This window comes from Colletotrichum graminicola, assembly GCF_000149035.1.
Source record: "Colletotrichum graminicola M1.001 genomic scaffold supercont1.98, whole genome shotgun sequence".
Lineage (NCBI taxonomy): Eukaryota > Fungi > Ascomycota > Sordariomycetes > Glomerellales > Glomerellaceae > Colletotrichum > Colletotrichum graminicola.
Genome location: NW_007361102.1, coordinates 20,910 through 45,005, shown reverse-complemented (window position 1 = coordinate 45,005; position 24,096 = coordinate 20,910). Strand labels below are relative to the sequence as shown.

Genomic DNA, 24,096 nt, shown 5'->3' with positions numbered 1-24,096 from the left:
TGAAGTATATTATTAAATATATGCTTTTATAACCCTAGGCCTTAGGCTACTTTATTAGCTAATTTACCTCTAAGACAGCTCTAAAGGGCAAGAATCACTAACTATAAAGAAGAGTTAACGCGTGCTATAGTTATAATAGTTAAAGGGGTAAAAAAGTGGTATTATTATTTATATTATTATTATTATTATTAAGAATTGCCTTGCTTTAGCCCCTTTTGGCCCCTGTAGAGAGGAAAGTAGGTGGATTAATCTAGCCTTTCTAATTAGTTAGATATATATTAAGTGGGTCCTGCTGGCTGGGGTTGCTCTGGGCAGTTGGGCATGGTTTTTTGAAACGCACCTCTGTATCCGTACAACCCCTATTGTTTGACAATTCTCCCCTACTTTCGCTCTAGCGCGCACGGCCACACTGCGCACAGGCCGCTCATACGTTACGGCGCTCACGCTTCAGTAGATAGATCCACTGAAGTAATTTAACCTAACCTGCCAGCCACCTTATTTCTAGTGTCAGCCTCATGTGGCGTGGTGTGGCACAGAACATCCTGTAGGCAGCCTCGTGAATTCTGGTTCTCTCCCTCCTTTACCCTGTTTAAAATGCCGCCCTCCACCATCACACCCATCTTCAACGCGATTACCTCCAACCACCATCTCTCCCGCGCGTTTCTACCGGACGGACGTGTTGTAGGATCTCGACCGTTCACCTGCTGGCGCAACTCATTGTGCGAGTAGGACTGGGTTTCCGCTAGAACCAGTTTAGAGCGTACATAGCCTTCGCAGCTTCGCACGCCTAGACTCGTGACTAGTCGCCCGGATCATTCTACTGTTCGTACAATAGTTGCCTATGCAATCTGAGCAGGGTCGGGGTCCCGCTGGACGCGTCTTACCTACTAGGAGCGCGCGAGGGACTTGCTGCTGCTGCAAAAGGAAGTGATTAACAGATGACGCCACCGCAACAGTAAGTATCAATCTCTTTCCTGGTTGCTGTCGGCTACGTCTGTCTATACGCAGGTCTTTCTAGAATGTCGGCCGAAAGCAATCACGATAAACCGTCTGACCAAGACGTCAATTTCGATGCCCACGACGTCATTGCGGTGCTTGAAGATGAAGGACGACCGCCCCAAGTGATTGAACAGCATTTTCAACTGCGCGCCCGATATGCCTCGCACGCCTCCGTCGTCTTTCGCCTTTTCCCAGTCACCGACAGCACGTCAACCATGCCCACAAGTTTCCTACAAATCAAAGCTGGAGATATCAAGTCGTTAGAGAAAGAAGTGTATGGCAAGGCGAACCCTAACAGTCCGGGCCCGGCTTATCTCGACGTTGTTCGTAAGCTACTGAATGGCATGCATTCAGTTGCCTGTCTCCGATTCCAGCTCCGCAGCCGCGGTATCATCGACCTCATCAAACCATCTGATTCCAGTAGTGGAAATATACCTGTTAATCCGGTTCTGGACACATGCACATCACTCCAGTCGCTTGCGTTGACTTCCTTGTTTTCCATATATTTTCGGCACGATATCTTGCGGCGGAAGACGATAAAGAAGTACACATGGGCCATTGCCCAATTTCCACATTTGACGGAAACTGAGAAGCAGTCGTACAAGTGCATGGTGGATGTGCGCAGGCTGTATCATGGCGCTGGCGGCAGAGTGCACACATGCGATGACCATGGCTCTCCGCCCACGAGGGATCGCTTGACTTCTCCCGCTCCAGGAACGCCTGCGTCGTGCGGTAGTGGTAGTACTCTCCCCTTCGATGAGGTGCCGCCTTGCCGAGGCCATCGAGCGTCACCGCCGCCTTATGACGAATGCGTGGGCGAAGAACAGTCGCCGGGGGCCGGATCAGATGCCCCCGCAGCCCTCTTCGCCACAGGTCCCGAAAGCGGCTGCTGCGACCCGCCCAAGTATGGTGATACCGAACGGCGGGACGATGCGCTGGACCCCCTTCAGGGCACTCTTCCCTGCGGAACCAAAGACACCAATATACGTTCTGTCACCAAGAGAAAACGACCAATCAGCACCATGTGCACCATAACGACAGTGGCGACGGACGCACCCCGCCCTGAGAAATTACAGCGATTCCTATTCGCGAATCTAGACGAGACCCAGATGGCAAATCTGCATGGATTACAACATGAACAAACCAGTCTGCAAGGCCAACAGACCGAACAACTACAAGAGTCTGTCAGACAACTACGAAAGACGGTTGAGGAACTAGAAAAGAGAGTCGACAGATTACAGAGGTGGAAGGAGAAGCACAAGAAACTGCATGGTGATCTAGAAGGGACCTGTAGTCAATTAGTAGAGCGTCAGAACGATGTCGACACCGCTATTGACAATCTGTCTTGTGATGTAGACGAGTTGGGTGGGAAACACGATGAGCTCGGGAAACAAATGCTAGACGTCGGTGATGAGGTTAAGGACTTGATGGAAGATATGGGACGCACGGCCAAAGAAGACATTCGCAAAATCATCGACGACGGCGTGGCGAAAGCAATAGAAGAGATTGTCGAGGCTCGGGTTAATGAAGTTAAGAGAAGGATAACGGAAGCCCTCCTCCAACCGATATAAGTCGGCGGGGAACTCGAAATAAAGTAAATGAATCCCCTTGGGACTAGGGTGTCTGTCCGCCGGCTCGATGGGGCGGCGTGAAAGGCATCATGTTGCTCGATCCAAGGATTTATGGGCGCGTCGTGTGCATCGAACGGGAGTCCATTGATAGGTTTCCCAGCCAAGACACCGATGCCCCTTGGTGCCTCTGACCGGATGTGCCTGAAGGAACGTAGCTGTAAAGTACCAAGCATGTTTCACAAATGCGTCCTCAACTTCGCCACAGTTGCAGACCACTCATCCCTTGTCCAAAACAAGCCATGTCACAGACATGTCGGCCGGCCAGAGTATCCGTTGGAGACACGGTGAGGCAATGGTCTATCGCTTGCGGCCCTTCCAATAGTCAAGCTTAAGCCAACAGGTGCTCTACTAACAGCCCTATGCCAAGCGGGTAGCGGCCGCAATAAACAGCCTCTTGGCCCCGTCTTCCGCCCTGCAGGATAGATACACTGCCATCAGGGCGCCTTTGCTGACATGCTGACAAGGAGCTTCTCGAGTTGAAGCAAGAACTACTTGCTCCTACCTTTTCATCGCAAGGAGAACGCTCCAGCCGCCTTGCGGATCAACTGACTGGATACCAATGGCTAAGGTGGCACCATGTTGGTATGTATTGTTCAATAGATCCACGTCGCACACAGAATGTCGCAAATGTGCCCTCTAGTAAGGTCTGTAATCTTCCGTACGTTTTCCAGATGAAGACCTATTGATTACAACTCCCGCTAGTTCCATCTTAATACAGATTACCTTATAGTATTACCTGCTTATTCCATCTTGTCTCTTGCCATCTTGAGTAACTAAGTTACCTGTAGCAATCGTTCCTATAAAAAAGACTAACTTGTTTAAGTGCTTTAGTGTGTAGGCAGAGCGCTGGACAATGCTAGCAGAGTTTTCCTAGCAGGTATCTCAGCTATTCCCATGATCACCAATGTGTTTCAAATGAGTTTTGAAGAGCCAGTAATCTTCTAGGTCTAGGTAAGAGTATTTATGACTAAATACATCGTGTTTTTGCAGCTTGGAGAGATATCTTTCGAACTAGGTCTTGCTGAAGTTATAGTCACTCTTCACAACGCTAATCGCACTAATCAACACCCAATCAGGTTAAATTAGGTTATCAATGACTTCAAACCTCCTGTTAACGCGCGTTCTACTGGACTTGTAGTATATAGTGACTAGATGGCTCCTGTCTCTGAAACATCTGACGATAACGTGGCCGGGATAAATATCTTGTAATAGGTCTAAAGAAGGGTTTGCACCTTTAATCCTCTGCGCATGGTTCAAGGTGGTGGTTTCAGCCAGACCCTAGCTTGCAGCAGCCAGGAGAAAGATCTTAAACTAGGGCAAGGCAATAATGAATTAATTCGCTCGTGGGGATTTAGACTATTGTTTTGCTAGAAATAGATAAGGGAAACAGAAGCTAGGGTGTTTAGCTGTATCAAGCAGTGCTTGCAAGACTAGGCCAGAGACCACAAGAAGAACAACCAAGCCGGCTATAATCTCTACATAAAGCCACAAAGAAAAGTACAACAGGCCTATCGTACCCCTCGTCATCCCCGTCAAAGTAGGAGAAGCCAGAAAATAACAATAACAATAATAAAGGCCTAGGTGCACAAAGGTGTGGAGAAAGCGTTATGAAGACTCGTGGATGTGGAGTATAGTCTGTATGGCTATAGAGACATAGCAGGCTAGATGTATAGATGTGAATCGTGATAACCAGGTTTGTTGTAGGATTAGAAGGGAAAAGCTGACCATATAATGCTAAATAACTCCTATAGCGTGGCGCTAGGTTAGGTCACAGTGTGGCGTCATGGCTTAACTTGGCTAGAGAAGTTAAACATAATGGTAAGATTAGGCAAGCAGAAGAAGATGTAAATTACTAGAGGTTACCTAGAGGTATTAGAGACAACTAGCTGCGGCGCTTTAGTATCTTCTTAATCTTAAAGTTGCTATGTGGATAGAGAATATACATCCCTATGTATTACTAAGGGCTTATTTAAAGTCCTCTATAAGCTTTAGTGAGATAGGATAGAAGAGAATCTGGCGTTTATACTCTGTGCTCTAGGTTCTGGGATAGCGTCGCACGTATAACTATCCACGTTAATCTAGGGGCTTAGGTTCTCTTACAAGCTAGAGCACACAGCAGGTAGGGAGATATAAATAAGTAAAGAAAGGCTTGTATTATAGGAAGATAAATCTCCTAGGTAGAGGGCCTATATAAAGGAGGCCCTTAAGCTTGTTTATATAACATAGCACGTAGTGTAGCTAATAATAACTGCTATATATATATAAGCTTCCTATAATACACCCCCTAACTATAAAAGAAGCTATTATAGCTTTATAGTAGTTAAGTCCTTTATTTACTATAATATATATAAAATAAAAGGAATATAAAGAATATATTATTAAGTAGGTTTTATAGAAAGAATATATAAAGTAGTTATAATTTAAGTATAATATAGTTATTTCTTTATATATTACTTATTAAAAGGCTATTTATACTTTTATTCTTATACTTAATTATTAATTTCTTTTTTTAGTAATATAGTAGTAGTATATATTTATAGTTATTATTATTATTATTAATATATTTTCTTAAGTTATAGGCGTATTTTATTTTCTTTTTTTTTTCTTTTTTTATACCTACCTATAACGTTATAAGTTACTTATAAAATTACTATAACTACTACTATACTACTACTTTACTAAAATATAGTATTCTAATAGTTATTTTTAAATAAAAATAAATAATAATTAATATATTTAATACTAACTATAAGTATAGTATCCTAGCTCCTTTTATAATCTATTTACTAACTACTTAAATAGAAACTCCCCTACCTATAGGTAATAAAGCTACTATATAGCTACGCCTTTTAGTGCTTATCTAGTAGTAGTAGTAGTAGTAGTAGTAAAAGTAGTAGTAGTAGCTATAGTAGTAATAATAGTAGTAATAGTAGCTATAGTAGCTTACTACTACTACTACTACTACTACTACTAATACTTCTAGTACGCCTTTAGGTAATAGTTCTTTTTCTACCTTAGGCCCTCTTAAGCCTATCCCTACTTCTCTACCTACTGCCCCCCCCCCCCCCCCCCCCCCCACTAATGAAGAAGTCCTTGTCGGCTGCGTGGTATGTGTTTACGATCTTGTATCTTGGCCTTTCTATACGTCGAATTGCTGTTGAACAGGTCTATTGGATGGCCAGCCCCCCCCCCCCCCCCCCCCCTAGCCCCCCTAATACGCCCCCTACGCTACCTCCTACTAGACTTTCTTCTAGAAGAGAAGACTTTAAGCCTCTTAAGAAATATATATAATACGTTTTTATATATAAAAGTATAACCTTAACTAATAAGATATATAATTTAGGGGTATATACTAAAGGACTACCTCTTAAAAAAAAGAAAGAGAAGTATAAAAAGTAAGATATCCTATATAAGCTATATATATATATAGCTCTTTATAGTAATAACACTAGTACTTACTTTATTACTATAAGGTATAAGGCTTACTACTTTTAGTACTTTAAAGGTTACTTCTTAGTTACTTATACCTTAGTAATACCTTTATTATTACCTTTACTTACTAACTTATACTATAAGCTTAAGAAGCTAGTAGCTAACTAGTTATATACTATATATCCTTTTGTTTTAGTTTTTTAAATGTATAGCTAACTAATTCTTAAAAGGTTACTAATATATACTAAGGGATTTACTAAATCCTTTAGCTAGTAAAGCTAATAGTAGTAGCTTTACTAGCTATAGAGGAGGCTAAGGCTAAGGGTAAGAAGAAAAAGGAGTATAAAAAAAGAAGAAAAAAAAAGGAGTATAAGAAGAAGAAGGCTAAAGGTCTAGCTTTAGCTATAGCCTCTAGTAGGGCTAGTGTTATAAGTAGCTCTGCCTTTACGCCTAGCCTTAATTATAAGGTAAAAAAGGCCTCCTTTTTAGAGATAATTAAGCTCCTTATTAAGGGTGCCCTTATAGCTAGTCTAGGCTGTTATCTTAACTACTATTTAAGTAGTAAGGCCTTAAGGCTACTAGTTCTTTTATTTTTAAGCCCTTTAGGGTAGAAATACCTTTTACTTTAGGCCTATAGGCTATTAAATCTTATTCTTTTTAGGTGTAGCCTATATTGTTAAATAAAAAGACGTTTTACTATTAAGAATTACCTTATCTTTATATTATATCTATTTTACTAATAAGCTATTATCTATTTACTAAGTATAATAAGCTTTTAAAATACTTAAACTTTATTTATAATAGGCTTTTTATAAGCCTATTAGCTAGTATTTTATCTATATATAAATATACTACTTTAAAGCTACTAGCTATATACTTTTCTTAAAGCTATATATTCTAAATGTTAATATATTAAAGATAAGTTATAATCCTTACCCCCTTACTTATAATAAGGCGTATAGTCTACTAATTATTATAATATATTTTTTATATATTACCTAGCTTAAGGGCTATATCCCTAAAAAGACACTAAAGTGCTATTATCTTTTTTATAGTATACTTAAGACTTAGTAGCTTTACCTTAGTAGTTAATATTATAACTATATTTTACTATACTACTTTTTAAATAATAAGGCCTCTAAATAGTAAAATAATATATCCTTAAGAGGACTATTAAGTTTCTTTATTATCTAAAAAACTTATATTACTTATAATTTATAGCACTTAAGCTAATAGATCTAAGCTATATATAAGTATAAGATACTAAGTCTTATATAGGTATTAAATATATTAGTTAATAGTGTATATATAAATTAGCCTTAGGTTTATTAAAAAATATTAAAGAATTAATATAGTAGGGCCCCTAGGCTAGGCTAGGCTAGTAGGGTTAGGGGCAGGATTTATATACACATATAGTTAATAGAGAGCCTAAGCCCTATAAGGCTTACTAGCTAGTTACTAAGCACTTTCTAGTTAGTATATATTAAAATAGTTAAAGCCCTATAGGGCTTACTACTTACTCTACGTCTACTACTACTACTATAATAGCTACTTTAACAGCCTAAGCCCTATAGGGCTTACTATGTTATCCCTATCTACTAGAATAAGTAAAGCCCTATAGGGCTTACTACCTTACCTACTGTCTACTAGGACAGCTAAAGCCCTATAGGGCTTACTACTTTACTTACTATCTACTAGGATAGCCAAAGCCCTATAGGGCTTACTACCTTACTTACTGTTTACTAGGATAGCTAAAGCCTTATAGGGCTTACTATATTATCCCTATCTACTAGAATAGCTAAAGCCCTATAAGGCTTACTATATTATCTTTATTTACTAGGATAGCTAAAGCCCTATAAGGCTTACTATATTATCTTTATTTACTAAAATAGCTAAAGCCCTATAGGGCTTACTATATTATCCTTATCTACTAGGATAGCTAAAGCCCTATAGGGCTTACTACTTTACTTACTATCTACTAAGATAACTAAAGCCTTATAGGGCTTACTATATTATCTTTATTTACTAGAATAGCTAAAGCCCTATAGGGCTTACTATATTATCTCTATTTACTAGGATAGCTAAAGCCTTATAAGGCTTACTATATTATCTCTATTTACTAAGATAGCTAAAGCCTTATAGGGCTTACTATATTATCTTTATTTACTAGAATAAGTAAAGCCCTATAAGGCTTACTATATTATCCTTATTTACTAAGATAGCTAAAGCCCTATAAGGCTTACTATATTATCCTTATTTACTAGGATAACTAAAGCCTTATAAGGCTTACTATATTATCCTTATTTACTAGAATAAGTAAAGCCTTATAAGGCTTACTACGTTATCTTTATCTACTAAGATAGTTAAAGCCTTATAAGGCTTACTATATTATCTTTATTTACTAGGATAGCTAAAGCCTTATAGGGCTTAGTATCTATATACCTATAGCTTAAAATAGCTAAGGAGGAGTATTACTAGGAGTATAAAAAAGACCTACTAGTTAAGTATATTAGTAAGAGAAAAAACTATAGAATAAAGTTAGTTATATAATTATATATTATATCTTCTTACTTTTTATTTAGCTTATTAAGGATTCTTTTTATACTATACTAACTAAGCCTAAGCCTTACTACTAAGTACTATACTATAACTTTTACTTTAAATAAAAAAGTAGAATTATATATAGCCTTTAGTATAGTAGCACTTTAAGACTACTAAAGTAATAGTAAGTAGTAAGAAAGAAGCTATAGGCTTAGTAGTACTACTAAGTAAAAAAGTAAGGTTAAAGAATAATATATTAAGTAAGAAAGTCCTAATATAGTAGTAAATATAGTAGAAGTATAGTATAGCTAGGATTAAGAGATAAGCCTATTAAACTAGCTATAAGCCTAAGGAGAGAGAGGGAATAAAAAAAAGCTATTAATCTATATAGATAGTAAAAAGAAAAGCAGTAAGAGGAGGTAAAAAAGAAAAAAAGAATAGTCTAATATAGAGGTAGATAAGTAAAAAGAAAAAGAAGAAAAAAACTAAGGTAAGAGGCTAGAGGTATATATATTAAGACGTATAATATAAGAATAATAATAAAAAGATTAAAAGTAAAGCTTTATATAGCCTATATACTAAGGGGCTAGGCGTAGTAAATAACCTAGTTACTACTTTACTAGTAGTTTAATATTCTATATATCTAGTAGTAAAAGTAAAAAAAGTAAAGTAGTTTAACTAGTATATATAAGTAGTAAGAGTAAGTTAGATATTATTATAAAGTAGTCTTATAATAGAGGTAATTTATATAGCTAAAAGTAGTATATTTCCTTTAGATAGTAGTACACTATACCTTATAGCTAAATATAGCCTTATTCCTAAAATATAAAGTAATATTATATTAAGAGCTAATAAGGGTAGGTGTCTACCTAAGGTTTAATTCCTAAAGTAAGTATACTTAGTTGTTATCTTTATCCTATATATAAGACTATTATTATATAGTATACTTTACTTTTAAAAGCTTTATAAGTAAAAAACTAAGGTATATAAAGTTAGCTAGTATAAATAAATAGATCTATATAATATTAGTAATATATAAATATCTATAGATAATAAGATATAAACCTTATATTTTATTATCTAAAGATATAATAGCTCTTAATTACTTTACTATATAAATAGGAGTAATTTCCTTAGTATATAGTATATATATCTAGACTAAAGACTATAGGAGTAAAGTAGTACCTAAAGGGGGGGAGTATAAAGCCCCCTCTATTTATTCCTAGTCTACTAGGTCTATTAGGAATATACTAGTGCTTATAGTAAGTTAACTTTTACTTATTATATTATCTTATATCTTAATATAACACTAAGGTAAAAGTAACTATAAGGTAAAACAAACTAAAATAGACTTTATATATACTTACCTAGTAGCCTTTACTAAATATCCTAAGCTATAGGTGTATACTATATAGCTAGCCTAGCTAAAAGTAAGTTAGGACTAATAAAAGAATTACTATATAAGAATATAATATTCCTTATAAACTACTAAATTCCTATAACTAAAAAAAGAAAATATAGTTAAGTCTTTAATCTAGGATACTTAGAGAAAAAAAGATATATAAAAAGAAAGACTAAAAGAGTTTATATTTACTTATAAGGATACTATTATTATTATTTTATTAGTATACTTATCTACCTTACTAAATGTCGGGTGCCTGAAGCGGGGCCCCAGGGGGGCACCGGAGTGGGACCAGGACCGGATAAACTAGTCACCAAAGGAACAACAAAAGGGGAAAACTCTATAGAAGATAGGGGTTAGAGGAGGCATATTAGAATAATCGTCACAATTAAACCCTAACTACGCCTATCGCTAACTCCTTTACTTAATACTATCCCCGCCTCTAACACGTTCTAATATCTCCCTATCCTTAGGTGTATTAACTACTAGAGCAGTAATAGTGCCTACTAGATCCTAAACCGTGGCCTAGCGACAAGGGAGCGCCACAACAGGACAACCGACGCCTGACATAACTAAGTCCGCACCAGCGGATGAGCGGCGCGCTGTTAACTTAGGCAAGCTGTTAGAGGAAAAGCTAAGGGCCCTTCTAGAGGAGGAAGTAAAGAAGGTAAGAAAAAGGAAGATAATTAATTAAATTAAGGCCCTTTAAAGTAGTGTATTAGTAGAAGACGTATAAGAGGAAATAGGGATAACTACTAATCCCTAACTAGAGGCTAAGCAACCCTACACTAACGCGCTCTTAAAAGGATTACCTACCCTAAGGTATAAGGGGGGGAGCTAGAACAAACTATAGGAATTCCTATTCTAGTTAGAAACGCGTTTTAATATAGTAAGGGATAAGTTTATAACTAATAATAATAAGGTAGGATATACTAGTGCTATACTAAAGGGTAACCTAGCGTATAAATAAAGAAAGTATATAGGTTTTTATTATAGAGGTAAGATTAGTAGAGTGCCTTAGGAAGTTATAGAGGACTAGCTAAAGGTAGACGTTACTAATAATAATACGTAGGCTTTTAGCGCTACTATAAAGCTAGACGCTATATAATAAGCCTTAGGCTAGTTATACTAATAATTTATTAATAAGTATAAGATAGTTAAGGAGGAGTGCCCTAACCCCTAAACAAAGAGGCAGCAGGTAGTCTACGTTTTAAACTAGGTGCTCCTAGACCTAAGGACTTATATACTTACTAGGGGGCTACTAGCTACCCGCTAGGAGTTAGATAACGTAGTAAGGAGGGTAAAGACACTTACTAAGACCTATATAAAAGAGGTGTTAGGAGGACGGCTAAGGTAAGGTTAGGAGAGAAAAGGCTACTAGGGGGTAGCAGCGTAACTAATAACTACAGACGCCCCCTTAACTAAAGCTACTAGCGTACGCTTAACACTAACAGCTGTAACGCTAGCAGGTATGCCTATATTAGAGCTAGGGGTTAAAAAGGAAAAAAAAGGTATAACACCTTAGCTAGAGGGGACCTAGGGACTACCTACTTATTATAACTATAGGAAGCCTAGGCACTAGTTAGCTAGGTGTAGTAAGGAGAAGTACTATAAGTATAGATAACTATAACACTTAGGGAGACAGTGCGCCCTAGTGCTAATAGGGGTTAATAGTATTAAGCTCCCCTAGGATAAGGGACCGCGCTACTGCTTTAAGGCAGATTTCTACACTAGGATAGGCAGCGTATAGAAAAAGGGGAGGGCGCTAATTAATCCTAGCGTAGATAAGAACGTACTACACTAGAGGATGTTATATATAGAGGTACTAGTAGAGGTAAGCTAGGGGGGCCTAGCGCTTTAAGGTATATAGAGAGGTAAGGCCCTAGACTATAGAATAAAAAGGGTAGTAATAGAAGTTATAGATAATATAGGGGTCTTAAGGACGTAAAGCTACACCTTTTAAGTTAGTAACGCAGCTAGGTATAACGCTATCCTAGGGATCCCCTAAGGATAAGCAGCGTAACTAAACATAAAGTAGATAATAATTAGTTAGATATACCTACTAAAAAAAGACTACCTCTAACTTATCTAAAGTAAGTAGGAAATTAAGAAGGCGTATAAGGAGTTAAGGGCTGTTCTAGCTTATTAACTAATAATCTACTACCTATAATATAGGGGGGACAGGGGAGCACTAGAGATGCCCTGTTATAACTAGGGAGAAGAGGTAGAGGCTAAATAGGACAGAGGAATAAAGGCTACCTTACTAGAGGCCTATAAGGAATAGGCACACGTGTTTAACGTAGGCCTAGCAGCCTAGCTAGCAGGTAATAAGGGCCGCTTACATATAATTAATTTAGAGCTAGGGGCAGAAGCGCTGTTTAGCCTTATCTACCTATTAGCTAAGAAAAAACTAGAGGAATTAAGGATATATATTAATAAGTTACTTAAGAAGGGCTAGATTAGACACTTTATAAGCCTAGTAAAGGCGCTAATCCTCTTTATTCCTAAGAAAGAAGGTAAGCTACGTCTTTATATAGACTATAAGGGGCTTAATAAAGTAACTATTAAGAATTATATACTACTACCCCTTATTAGTAAGATTCTTAACTATCTAGTAGGAGTAAAGTAGTATATAAAGCTAAACCTAAAGGATATGTATTACTAAGTAAGGATTAAGGCAGGTAATAAGTAAAAGACAGCCTTCTACACTTACTATAGACACTTTAAATATTATATTATACTATTTAGGCTAGTTAACATACTAGTAACGTTCTAGGCGTATATTAATAATACCCTTACTAGGCTAGTAGACGTTATATATATTATCTACTTAGATAATATCCTAATCTTTATAAAAGATAAGGAAAGTTATATAGAAGTAGTTAAGTAGGTGCTAAGCTAGTTAGACGCTATAAAGCTATATATAAACCCTAAGAAGTATGTTTTTTACACCTAGTCTATTAGGTTTCTAGGTTTTATAGTGTCTAACAAAGGGATTACTATAAAGTATAAGTAAGTATAGGTAATAGTAAAGTAGCTGCTCCTTACTAGCGTTAGGGAGATCTAGGTTTTCCTAGGGTTTATAGGATTTTACTAGTAATTTATTAAAAACTACTTTAAGGTATATACCCCTTTAACAGATAGGCTAATATCTAAGGTAGTAGGGGAGCAGGTAATAACGTAAGAGGTAGAGGAGGCTTTCTATAAGCTTTACGCCTTATTTACCTAGGCCTTAATCCTTTAGTATTTTAACCCTAAGTTACCTATATAGGTTAAAATAGATATATCTAACTTTATAATTAGTATAGTAATATACTAGCTTTATAAGGAAGCGTAGCACCTAGTAGCCTTTATATTATAAAAGCTATAGGGAGTAGAACTCTATTATAAGGCACTAGAGGTAGAGCTGCTTATAATCTATAAGGCAGTAATTTACTAAAGACACTACCTACTATATATATAACATTAGATAGTGTTCTTAACAGACTATTTAAGGCACTACTACCTAGCTGCTAAGCCCTAACTTAATAGTTACTAGGCCTAGCTACTATAAGATCTATTATTATTTAACTTTAAGATTAAGTACTAGCCTAAGAAGGATAACATAGTAGATAGGCTCTTATAACAGCTAGACTACTAGCCTACTAAGGAGGAGGAGAGGGAAGCGCGTAGCGCGTTCCTAGCGGATTTCCTTAGCAGATTTAGGAAACAGGCTGTAACGTTTAGACGCAGTAGGTCACTAGGTCCTAGGTTACTAGACTAAGGACAGCTTACTACTAACCTAGAAAATAAGATTATTATAGTATAACTAGTAGATAAGTAGGCCTAATTAGAAGGGTAGTAATAACTAGGTAGTTAATAGATAAGGGGAGAGGATAAAGCACTATAGTATAATAAAAGACTATTTATCCTTAATAAGTATATAGTAAGGATAAAGTTACTAGTAGTATTTTATAATAAGCTAGCTAGGGGTTACCTAGAAGTAAACTATACACTTAAACGTATTAAATAAATATATTTCTAGAAGTTAATAAGGAAAAACGTTAAGGAGTATATAAGGACTTATATAATATACTAGCAAACTAAACTAAGGCACTACCTACTATATAGGAAGCTAGCGCCCTTACTAGTGCCTAGCTAGCTATAGGAATATATAACTATAGACTTTATTATAAAGCTACTAAAGTTAAAGGGCTTTAATAGTAAGGCGTATAATAGTATTCTAGTAGTAGTAAATAAGCTTATAAAGTACGCTATCTACCTGCCTACCTAAGAGACTATTACAGCAGACTAGCTAGTAACCCTCCTAGTAGATAAGGTGTTCTTAAGATTTAGTATCCCTATAGTAATAATATTAGATAGAGGATCCCTATTTACTAGCTATTTCTAGGTAGTAGTGTGCTACTAGCTAGCTATTAAGTAAAAACTTAGTACTACCTACTACCCCTAAACAGATAAATAGATAAAGTAGTAGAATTAGAATATAAAACACTTCTTATAAGCCTTTTATAACATAAAATAGGATAATTAGGTTAAATAGCTTCTAATAGTAGAATTTATCTATAATAAGGTATAGTATAAAGCGACTAAGGTATTACTAGTAGAAGCCCTTATAGGTTACGCCTTATAAAACCCCTATAACGTAAGACTAATAGGATAGAAACTAGTAAAGGTCCCTATAGCTTATAAAAAGGTTAAGGAGCTAAGAAGCTAGAGGGCTGCTATTATTAGCACACTAAAGTCTATAAGCTAGACCTATAAGAAGTAATATAACTAAAGAAGGACAGACGTTAAGTTTAAGGTAGGGGAAAAGGTCTTATTATTAGCTAAATTTATTAAGTAAAAATAACTATTAAAGAAGCTAGCAGATAAGTATCTTAGACCTTTTATAGTAATATAGGTAGTTACTAGTAAGAAAGCCTATAAGCTAGATATAAAGATAAAGTACTATATTTATAATATATTCTTACTATCCTAGCTAGAGAAGTTTAAGGAAGCACTAGTAAAGCCTTAGCCTATCTAGATTAAAAAGAAAAAAGGAGATATATATAAGGTAGACTAAATAGTAGTATATAAGGGACTATAGTAAAACAAGTAGTATCTTATTAAATAGAAGAGATATAGTAAAAAGGAAAATTTATAGAAGCTATAGAGAAACGTATCTAAGGATTTATAGTAAGACTATAAGCAGGGGGTTACTAGGGAGGCGTAAGAAGGATACTAAGCAGAAGTAAGTACTTAGCCTAAGGGGCCGGATTTTTTTTATTATTCTTTAGCACTAAGGCTAGGAAGTATATAGCCTAAGGGCTAGGTATCTAAAGCCTGTAGCGGCTAGGAAAAAGAAAACAAAACCAGGAGAGGGCCTAGGGGGGAGGAGGCACTAGGGGGGCGGCAGCGCCTACTCCTCCTCCTCGTCCTCGCCTCCGCTAGGCGCGACAGAGGCCGCGTCGCCCCCAGACTAGGAGTCAAGGTTAGCAGCGTGCTAGAACAAGAGTTAGTGACTAGGGAGCAGCAGGGGGTCACTAGGGGGGGAATAACATATAACCTAGGAGTAGGTGGCGGCCTACTTAGAGAAGAGGGCGCCCTAGGCCTTAATAGCCTTAGTCTGCTCCTTAAGGAGCGCGTTCTAGCGCTAGAGCGCCGTAGCGGCTACCTTGGCCGACTTGGCTAGGGAGGTGGCGGCGGCGGCAGAGGCCTTGAGGGCTGCAACCTTGCGGCTGCAGAGGAGCCACTCCTCCTCCTCGGCCTTAGCCTTACGCTTAGCGTCAGGGGCCTTAGCGGTATCTACCTTCTTTTAAAGGGCTTTTTTAACCGCAGTCTAGGCGGCGGCAACCTCCTCCTACACAAGGGGTTAGTTAGGGGGCAGTTACAGGGTACTAGGAGGGACATACCTTACAGTAGCGGTAGTTAGCACACACAGTGCCATCGTGGCAGAGGGCCTTAAAGACGTTCTTAAGGGCAAGGGCAGCAGAGGTCATAGCGCAAGTGGCCTACAGGGGGTCAGCAGGGGGTCACTAGAGCACCTCCTGCCAGCAAAGGGAGGATAACAATACAGAAATACTTACTCAGACGCACTCCTTGCCGCGCATCTCAGCGCACCAAGAGCACTTATTACTAGCGGCTAACAGTACGATTAGGACCAGGACACAGGTAAAGGGGGGCCCCTAGGGGGCACTAGGGGGTTAGACACTTACTAGTGGTCTCAAGGCAGCAGGGAAACTTGGCCTCGGCGTCGGCCATGTCCGCGTGCCAGACGGACATAGCCCAAAGGCAGCGGCAGCACGGGACAGAACGAACCACGGCGCGGTCGTCCTCGTCCTCCTCGTCCGAAGAGCCGACGGACTGGGGGGGCGGCGGGGGGGCAGTGGCGGGGCCCTTGGTGCCCTTGGGGGCAGCAGGGGCAGCGGCGTCGGCGGCGGCGGCGGCGTTGGCGGGCGCGGCGGCGGACATGATGGCGGCGGCGGGGGAGCTGGTGGTGCTGGTGCTGTTGCTGGTGCTGTTGCTGTTGCTGTTGCTGCTGGGCGGCGGCGGCGATGGCGGCGGCGGCGATAGCGGCGGCGGAAGAAAAAAACAACAACAACGTGAGGGTATTGCAAGAAAGAAAAAGGAAGAAAACAAGCAACAAAGAAATCGACGGAAACCTAGGTTAATTTAGATTGCCTATTTCAGGTTGGCGTCAGGAAGAGGGCTAGTTACAACAACAACTCAAGCCCACAGAGTCAGGACCGAACGGGCCCTGGTAGGGAAGGCCGGCCAAGACCAGGGGGTCACCAGCGCCAACTACAGAGGGCGAAGCAAGGATTCTCCCTTATCGCGAGAGTAGTATAACTTAGGGCTTAACAGACAGTCAACAAAGGAGCCAGATATCATAATAACAAGAACAACAGAAGGCACGTAGTACCCAAGGGGGTACTATAGGGCCTAGTCAACAAAGGGTATTAGAGGGTATCGTAGGCAGATAAGGTGTCCCTATCGCGGAGCAAGTGGTCCCCCGCTGGGCGGGGCGACACGAGACTTGTGCTCCGGGCTGGGAGACTGGACTGCACCAGGGGGGTAGCAGTTGGGGCCCAGCCGGAACGTGATAGCATAAGGGCGAGGCTGAGGGCAGATGGTTGGCTGGGGAGACAACCACCTGTCTGGCAGCCCGCCGGGCCCGGCAGGCGTTCCCAGACGACTCCCGAGATACCGGAGGATAGGCGTGAGGCGTAAGGCTTGGCCGTTGGACGGTCTAAGCGGCCGACGGGGGGACCACCGGCGGGTAGCCGGCTTAGGGCCCCGAGAGATCAGGAGTTAGGCGTAAGGCTTGGCCATCGGACGGTCTAAGCGGCCGACGGGGGGGGCCACCGGCGGATAGCCTGCCACTAAAGTCTAGCCTCCTTAAGATATATAGTAGTCTTAGCTAAGTATATAGTAGATATATAAAGACTATATAACCTAAACTAAAAATCCTTATAGCCTAATTAGGTTTTATAGTTAGTTACTACCCCTTATATAGGACTTATATCTATATATTATAGTAATAGTAGTAAGATTATATAATAAGACTACTATTTATCTCCCTTATAATACCTCTTTATATCTTTTACTTTCCTTTATATTTTCCTTACTTATATACTAACCTTATTTATACTATACTATCTAAAGCCTAAGACTATATCCCCTAACTAAAGAGAGAAATAGCTAAAGTAGTAACTATCTTACTTAATTACTACTAGTAAGATAAACTAATTACTAAGAGGTACTAGTATATTAGTAGTATTATTAAGTTAAGAGATAAAGTAAAAGTAAGTAACTACTTAACTAAATAGTAAAGGATAATAGTTAAAAGCTAGCCTTAGTAATAACACCTTTTTTTAAGAAAGTAAGTTAGTTAAGGAGCTAGTTAGGCTATACTTTATATATATTAAGTAACTACTACTAAACCTACTAAAGATAATATAAAGTATTAGTAAGAACTAGCTTATTAAGCTAGCCTATATATAAAAGCTTAAGAAGATATTTAAGTAAGGTAGGCTAAAGTAGTATATACCTAAGAACTAGATTATAGCGCTTTATAGCTTTAAGGTAGTAGAATAGCTATAAGAGAACGCTAGTAGGCCTACTAAGGAGGGGACTAAAGGGGAAAAGGACTACTTTATATAATAAATTACTAGTAACTACACTAAGTTTAAGGTTATAATAAGCTAGTACTATATTAAGGCCTTATAAGAGTATATTAAGGAGACTAGTAGTAAGTATAAGGACCTTTAGTAAATATATAAGCTTTATAATAAAGGTAATATATACTACTAAATAGGCTAGACTATAGCCTAGCTTAAGATAGTATAGTTAAGGACTAAGTTATACTTACTAAGCTAGTAGAACTAACTAATATATAAATAGACTAACTACTATAACACCTTAATATAAGAATACACCTTAATTATACTAACCTTATACTACTTAATAACTATAAGTAGATCTAAATATAGCTAGTATCTTTTATATTTAATACTAAAGGGATTATTACTAGTAGGTAGGTAGTAGTTAACTACTACCTAGTTAAGAAGCTCTAGCTTAGTAGTAAGTAGTAGTTCCTTACCTAAAGGCTTATAACCCTATAGAACTATAAGTAGTAGTGTAATATAATTATATAGTAGTACTAAATAAGGCTTAGCCTAGAGGTCTTTACTATTTTAATATTTAAGTAAATAGTAAGCCTATATATTAATAAGTACTAGTTTAAGTCGCTTAGGGGCGTACTTAACGCCCTTAAGGCGCTACTTATTAATATAGCTACTTATATTAGCTACTAGGACTAGGAGCACCTAGTAGTAGCGTTTTATAGCTACTAAGGCCTAATAGAAGCTAACGTCCTTACTATACTTTATTAGATATAAGGTAGTAGCTAATATATATATACTATTAGTCTCTTTATATCCTTAAGTAACGCTAAGTATAACTAAATATACTAGTTTATTACTAAGATACTTATACTATTTTTTTTAACCCCTTACTATATTAAGAGGAGTACTAAATAGGATATAGTTTATATCTTATACTATATTATTACTTAAATTAATACTAACTATATAGCTACTATCTATATATAGAGTTATATAATATAAAAAAAGACGCTATTATATAAGTATTTTAAGACAGCCTTTTAGGCGCTAGGCCCCTTAGATAATAGCTTTTCTTTAGATAAAGAGGTAAGGTAGCTATAGAAGTACGTCCTAGACTTTACCTAAGAATATATAGTTACCTTCTAGGTAGCTGCTATAACATACCTACTTAAGGGTAATAACTAGACTAATATTAGCTGCCCTAACTACACTAAGTGTTTCTCTTACCTTATATAGGCCTAGCTCCTTATACTAGTACGTAAGGCTATAGGCACTATAATAAGGTAAACCTTTTAGCCTAAGTAAGTAAATAGTACCTTATTTAAGACTAGTATTAGTAGGGGAGGAGGAGGGTAGAGGGGTAAGGTCTTTACACTTATTTAGACTATTTATAAATATATTACCTTATTACTTATAGGTACTATTAATAAGATAAAACTTAACCTTATTACCTTAGCTAATCTTAAGGATATTATTTATATATTAGTTATAGCCTACTTAGGGAAGTTATATAATAACGCTAAGAATACTACCTATAGTAGTATAAGCGTACTATAGGACCTATTACCTAAAGGACCCTAGCTTATAGCTAGGGCTAATAGCTTTTTAGCTAGATAGTAGTAGTAAGAGGTATATACTATATTATAAGCCTAGTCCCTTAAAAGGTTATTATTATTAGATAGCCCTTTACTACCCTAACTATAAACTATAGAGGTATATTATTCCCCCTTAAGATTAAGAAGGGCCTTACTAACTATAGGACCTAATAGTAGTAGCCTAGCTATAGTATAGTTACTTAAAGTATAGGTTAAGCCTAAGTAGATAAATAGGCCTTAGGTAGGTATAAGGGGGGCTACTATAAAAAGAAAAAATAAATAAATAATAATTAGTATAAATAAGTAGTTATAGTAGTAATATAGTATTACCTAGCTAGTGTACTTATATAGCTAATAAAATTTATATAGTAGGTATTTACTAGCTAAGGTAACTATATAAGAAGATAAAGAAAAAAGCAGAGGGTTTATTTTATAAAGGTTTTTATAATTAGTAATTCCTACTAATCCCTATAAGGCTTATCTTATTAAGTATAAAGTAACCTTATATAACCTAAATATAAGTCTTTATAAATAATTACTAATAGCTATTAGATATTTAGCCTAGATTACTATAGTCTTATTAGCCTAAGGTTATATAAAGTTACTTTATACTTTATAAGATAGTAAAGCTACCTCTCCCCTCCTCTTCTAGTAACGCTATAGAAAAAGCAAAAGGTTTTAGGTAATACTATATAGTAAGGAAGTAGAGGGGGGTAGGTAGTATATAGGTAGGGGTAATAGTTACTTAGTTATTAGTAAAGTATTAGAAGGTATAGTATATAAGTAAAGGCTTAATATAATATAAGACCTAAACACCTATTATAAACCTAAATATAATATAAAAACTATAATACTTAGTAGTTTTATTAGGCTATTATATAACCTTAGCTTTTCTTATCTAGAGATAAAAGCTATTATATAGAGTACTATTAAGAATAACTAGTCTAATAATAGCCTTAGTAACCTAAAAAGGCTGCCTAGTACTAAGCTACTTAGTAATAAGGACAAGCTGTTTATATAAGCGCCTAATAATAGTAGTAAGGAGGATAATATTAATAAAGTAAAAGATATATATACCTAAAAAGTAGACTACTTAACTAGTAGCTATTAGTTTAAAAGTATAACCTAAGCGTTAGCTATTAACTAGCCTACCTCCTAAGTAAAGCTACCTACCTATATACCTAATAAGTATAGCTAACCTAATTAGCCTCTAGCTAGATAGTTAATTAAGAAGATATAAAGAACTAATTTTATATTAGCTAATATAATCTAGCTGCTATAAGAGAAGAATATAGTTAACTTTAGGTCTAGTGTATTTAGTAGCGCCCTAGTAAGGCTAACTAACGCCTTCTACTTAGTATTCTTTATTAATTACTATAGCTTTATTAGTAAGCTAGGGCTATTAATATTTAAAGCAGAGGGGCTAATACTAAATAACCTTATTATATTCTTCTTATGTTAGTTAGCGCTATATATAGTAAAGTATATTAGTAGTATCTCCTTTAATATTATAAGATAGACCTTTTATATTACTAAGGCTATAATATAAAAGGCTTAGTTTATTATAATATACCTTAATAGGGGAGAGATTACTAAGCTCCCTATATTAGTAGCTAAAAGATAATAAAAAAAAATACTACTACTACTAATAGTAAAATACTTAGGGCGTTAGTATATAAGCTTAGTTTTTATATTACTAAGGTGTTTTAGGCGCCTACTTTAATTAGTAATAGTATTAAGCTATACTAGCGCCTTAATAGTATATATAGCTAGTAAATTAAGACTATTAACTAGATTACTTTTTAGAACCTTTTTATAGATAAATAGCCTATATAGGCTACTAGCTATAGGCTAGACTTATTTTAGTAAAAGTATACGCTTACTTTTTATGCTTATAACTATAGGGCTAATATTAAGATTAAGATAAGACTAAAGCTTTATACCTTACTATATAAATAAGGTTCTTATAGTAGCTAGCCTATAACTAAGGATAACTATTTTAGTATAGTTAGTAATTTATATAATAAAGACGCCTATAAGGAGGAGGTAAGTATATTAAATATAAGTAATTTACTTAAGGTTAACTATATAGGCCTAGTCTAAGAAAATAATAAACTCTAGAAGCTTATAAAAGAACTTAGTAAGCGCTATTACCTTAAGAATATAGCTAATCTATTATATATAGTTACTATATATATTAATAGTATAGTACTTATCTAAGGGATAAAAGATAATAAAAAGCCTAAGATAGAAGCGTACTACCTACTAGTAGATAAGAATAAGATTACTAAGGAGTTTATAAGACGCTATAACTATATATTTTACCCCTAAGCCTTCTACCTTATATATAAGAATATATCTTTAGCTAAACTATTAGTATTCTTTTAGTTACTTTATATAGCTATATAAAGTAACGCCTATAATAAGAATAATAGTGCTAATATACTATCCTTTAGCTACTTTTAGGGCTACTTTAATATTAAGAGAAGCGTATAGTATAGTGTCTATAACCTACTAGCTACTAAGAGGTAGGTAATAGCTACCTTCATAGTACTAATAAAAAATATATTTATAATACTAGCTAAGTAGTAGATATAAGAAAAAGCGCTATAGATAATCTATAAGTAGAGAACGCCTAAGAACCCTAAGGATTTAAGACTATTTATAAGAGAGGCTAGCTAGCTTTAATACGTTATAAATAGTAAAGAGGTTACTTATTAGCTAGAATAAGTTATATTCTTAAAGGTTAATAGTATATAATAAAAAGAGTATACCTTTAAGGCTATATTATCTTTTATTTTCTAGATTATCTACTTCTTTTTAGTTAAGTATAAAAGCTATATATATATCTTATACTTAATACTAGTAAAGGTGTTTCTTAGTATTATATATATATACTTATACCTTTTTAACCTAGCGCTTAGTAAGATAAAGCGCTAGTATATATAAGGTAGTAAGGTAGGCCTTAACTTAGTAAGCTTAGAGGCTATTACTATTCTTAATAAGCTTAGTAGCTATATATTTATAAGGTATAACTAGTACCTACTTAAGACTATCTTCTAGCTACTTAGTATAGTAAATAGCCTTTAATAAAAGGCGTAGCCCTATATTAATAAGAATATACTTAATATAGTAATAGGCACTAGTAGTAGTAAGGCTATAATACGCCTAGTAGACTAGCTATACTCTTAGAAGACTAGTTAGCCTATACTACTTTATATAAGTAAGCTTTAGTACTACTATAAGGTGCGTATTACCTCTTTATAAAAGACTAACCTATAGCTTATATAGCTTAGGGAGGCAGCCTTTACTAGTAAGCTAGTAATAAATAGCTTTATATAGGGGATAATATTAAAGTTATAAACGCTATAAATAAAGTCCTTTATTTACTAATAGCTCTATAAATAACTATATAAAGGTAGACTACTAAATAAGTAGTACTAGCTTATAATACTAGCTAAGATTATAGTTTATAAGGTAGCTATAGCGTCTTAAGATAAAGTAGATAATATATTTATATAAAAGGCGTTATAGCGTCTCTAGGATAGCCTTACCCTAGGCAGGCTATATATAGCTATTAAGCTATCTAAGGCGTATATATAATATAACTTTACTACTAGCCTTATCTAGGCTATAGCTAGTAGTAATAAGGGGCAAGAGGCCTTCTTATTTAAGAATATAATATAGTTAGTATAGCTATAGCTAGCTATTAAGAAAAGGCGTAATACCTATAGTAGAGGTATTAAGGTAGCTAAGTAGGCTAGTGTCCTAACTAGGCTACTAATAGAGCTTAAGATTAAGTAGGCACCTAATATAGTAAGGGGGTATATAATGTCTACTAGTATTATCTACCTCTATAGTTATACTAGTAAGAAGCCTATTCTCTTTAGGCTACTAGGCTTACTATAATAAGTAGTATATAAGGCTAAGATTAAGTATAAAAAGGCGTTATAAAAGCAGGCGTAATATAAGTAAGGCGCTATAATTAACTTTAGCTATAAGATACTATTTTAGTAGGTGCCTAACCTAATTTACTAGGGCTTTAAGGATATTAAGTGTATTTCTTTAGCCTTAGGTAGTAACCTAAAAGTACTTAGCTACTATTACTTTAGTATTAAGTGTCTCTTAAATAATATTAAAAACCTACTATACTAACTAATACTAATTATTATACTTACTTTATCTTCTTTATTAGAAACCCCTTATATAGACCTTAAGAAAAAGGAATTTAGTATTACCTTTAAGAAAAAGGATTATTTACACTTTACTTTTATACTAGTAATATATATAATATAGTTCTTTTATCTAAAGTTATTTCTATAAGAAGATAACTATAGGATGGCGTATAGTATAGCCTTTATAATAACTAAGCTTAGTATATAGCCTATTCT

General features: G+C 36.0%; 2 protein-coding genes across 2 annotated transcripts; one reads left to right on the top strand and one right to left on the bottom strand.

Moving 5' to 3' along the window:
• Positions 1-1,019: 1,019 nt before the first annotated feature.
• On the top strand, positions 1,020-2,570 carry GLRG_11641 (uncharacterized protein; the record flags this gene model as incomplete). Its single annotated transcript, XM_008102325.1, has 1 exon — positions 1,020-2,570. The coding sequence occupies one exon, from the start codon at positions 1,020-1,022 to the stop codon at positions 2,568-2,570; it is 1,551 nt and encodes a 516-aa protein (XP_008100516.1).
• Positions 2,571-15,403: 12,833 nt separating this feature from the next.
• On the bottom strand, positions 15,404-16,455 carry GLRG_11640 (uncharacterized protein; the record flags this gene model as incomplete). Its single annotated transcript, XM_008102324.1, has 5 exons — positions 15,404-15,463; positions 15,659-15,757; positions 15,897-15,995; positions 16,077-16,126; positions 16,200-16,455. 5 exons carry the CDS (start codon positions 16,453-16,455, stop codon positions 15,404-15,406), a joined length of 564 nt encoding a protein of 187 aa, XP_008100515.1.
• Between the last annotated feature and the right edge of the window lie 7,641 nt (positions 16,456-24,096).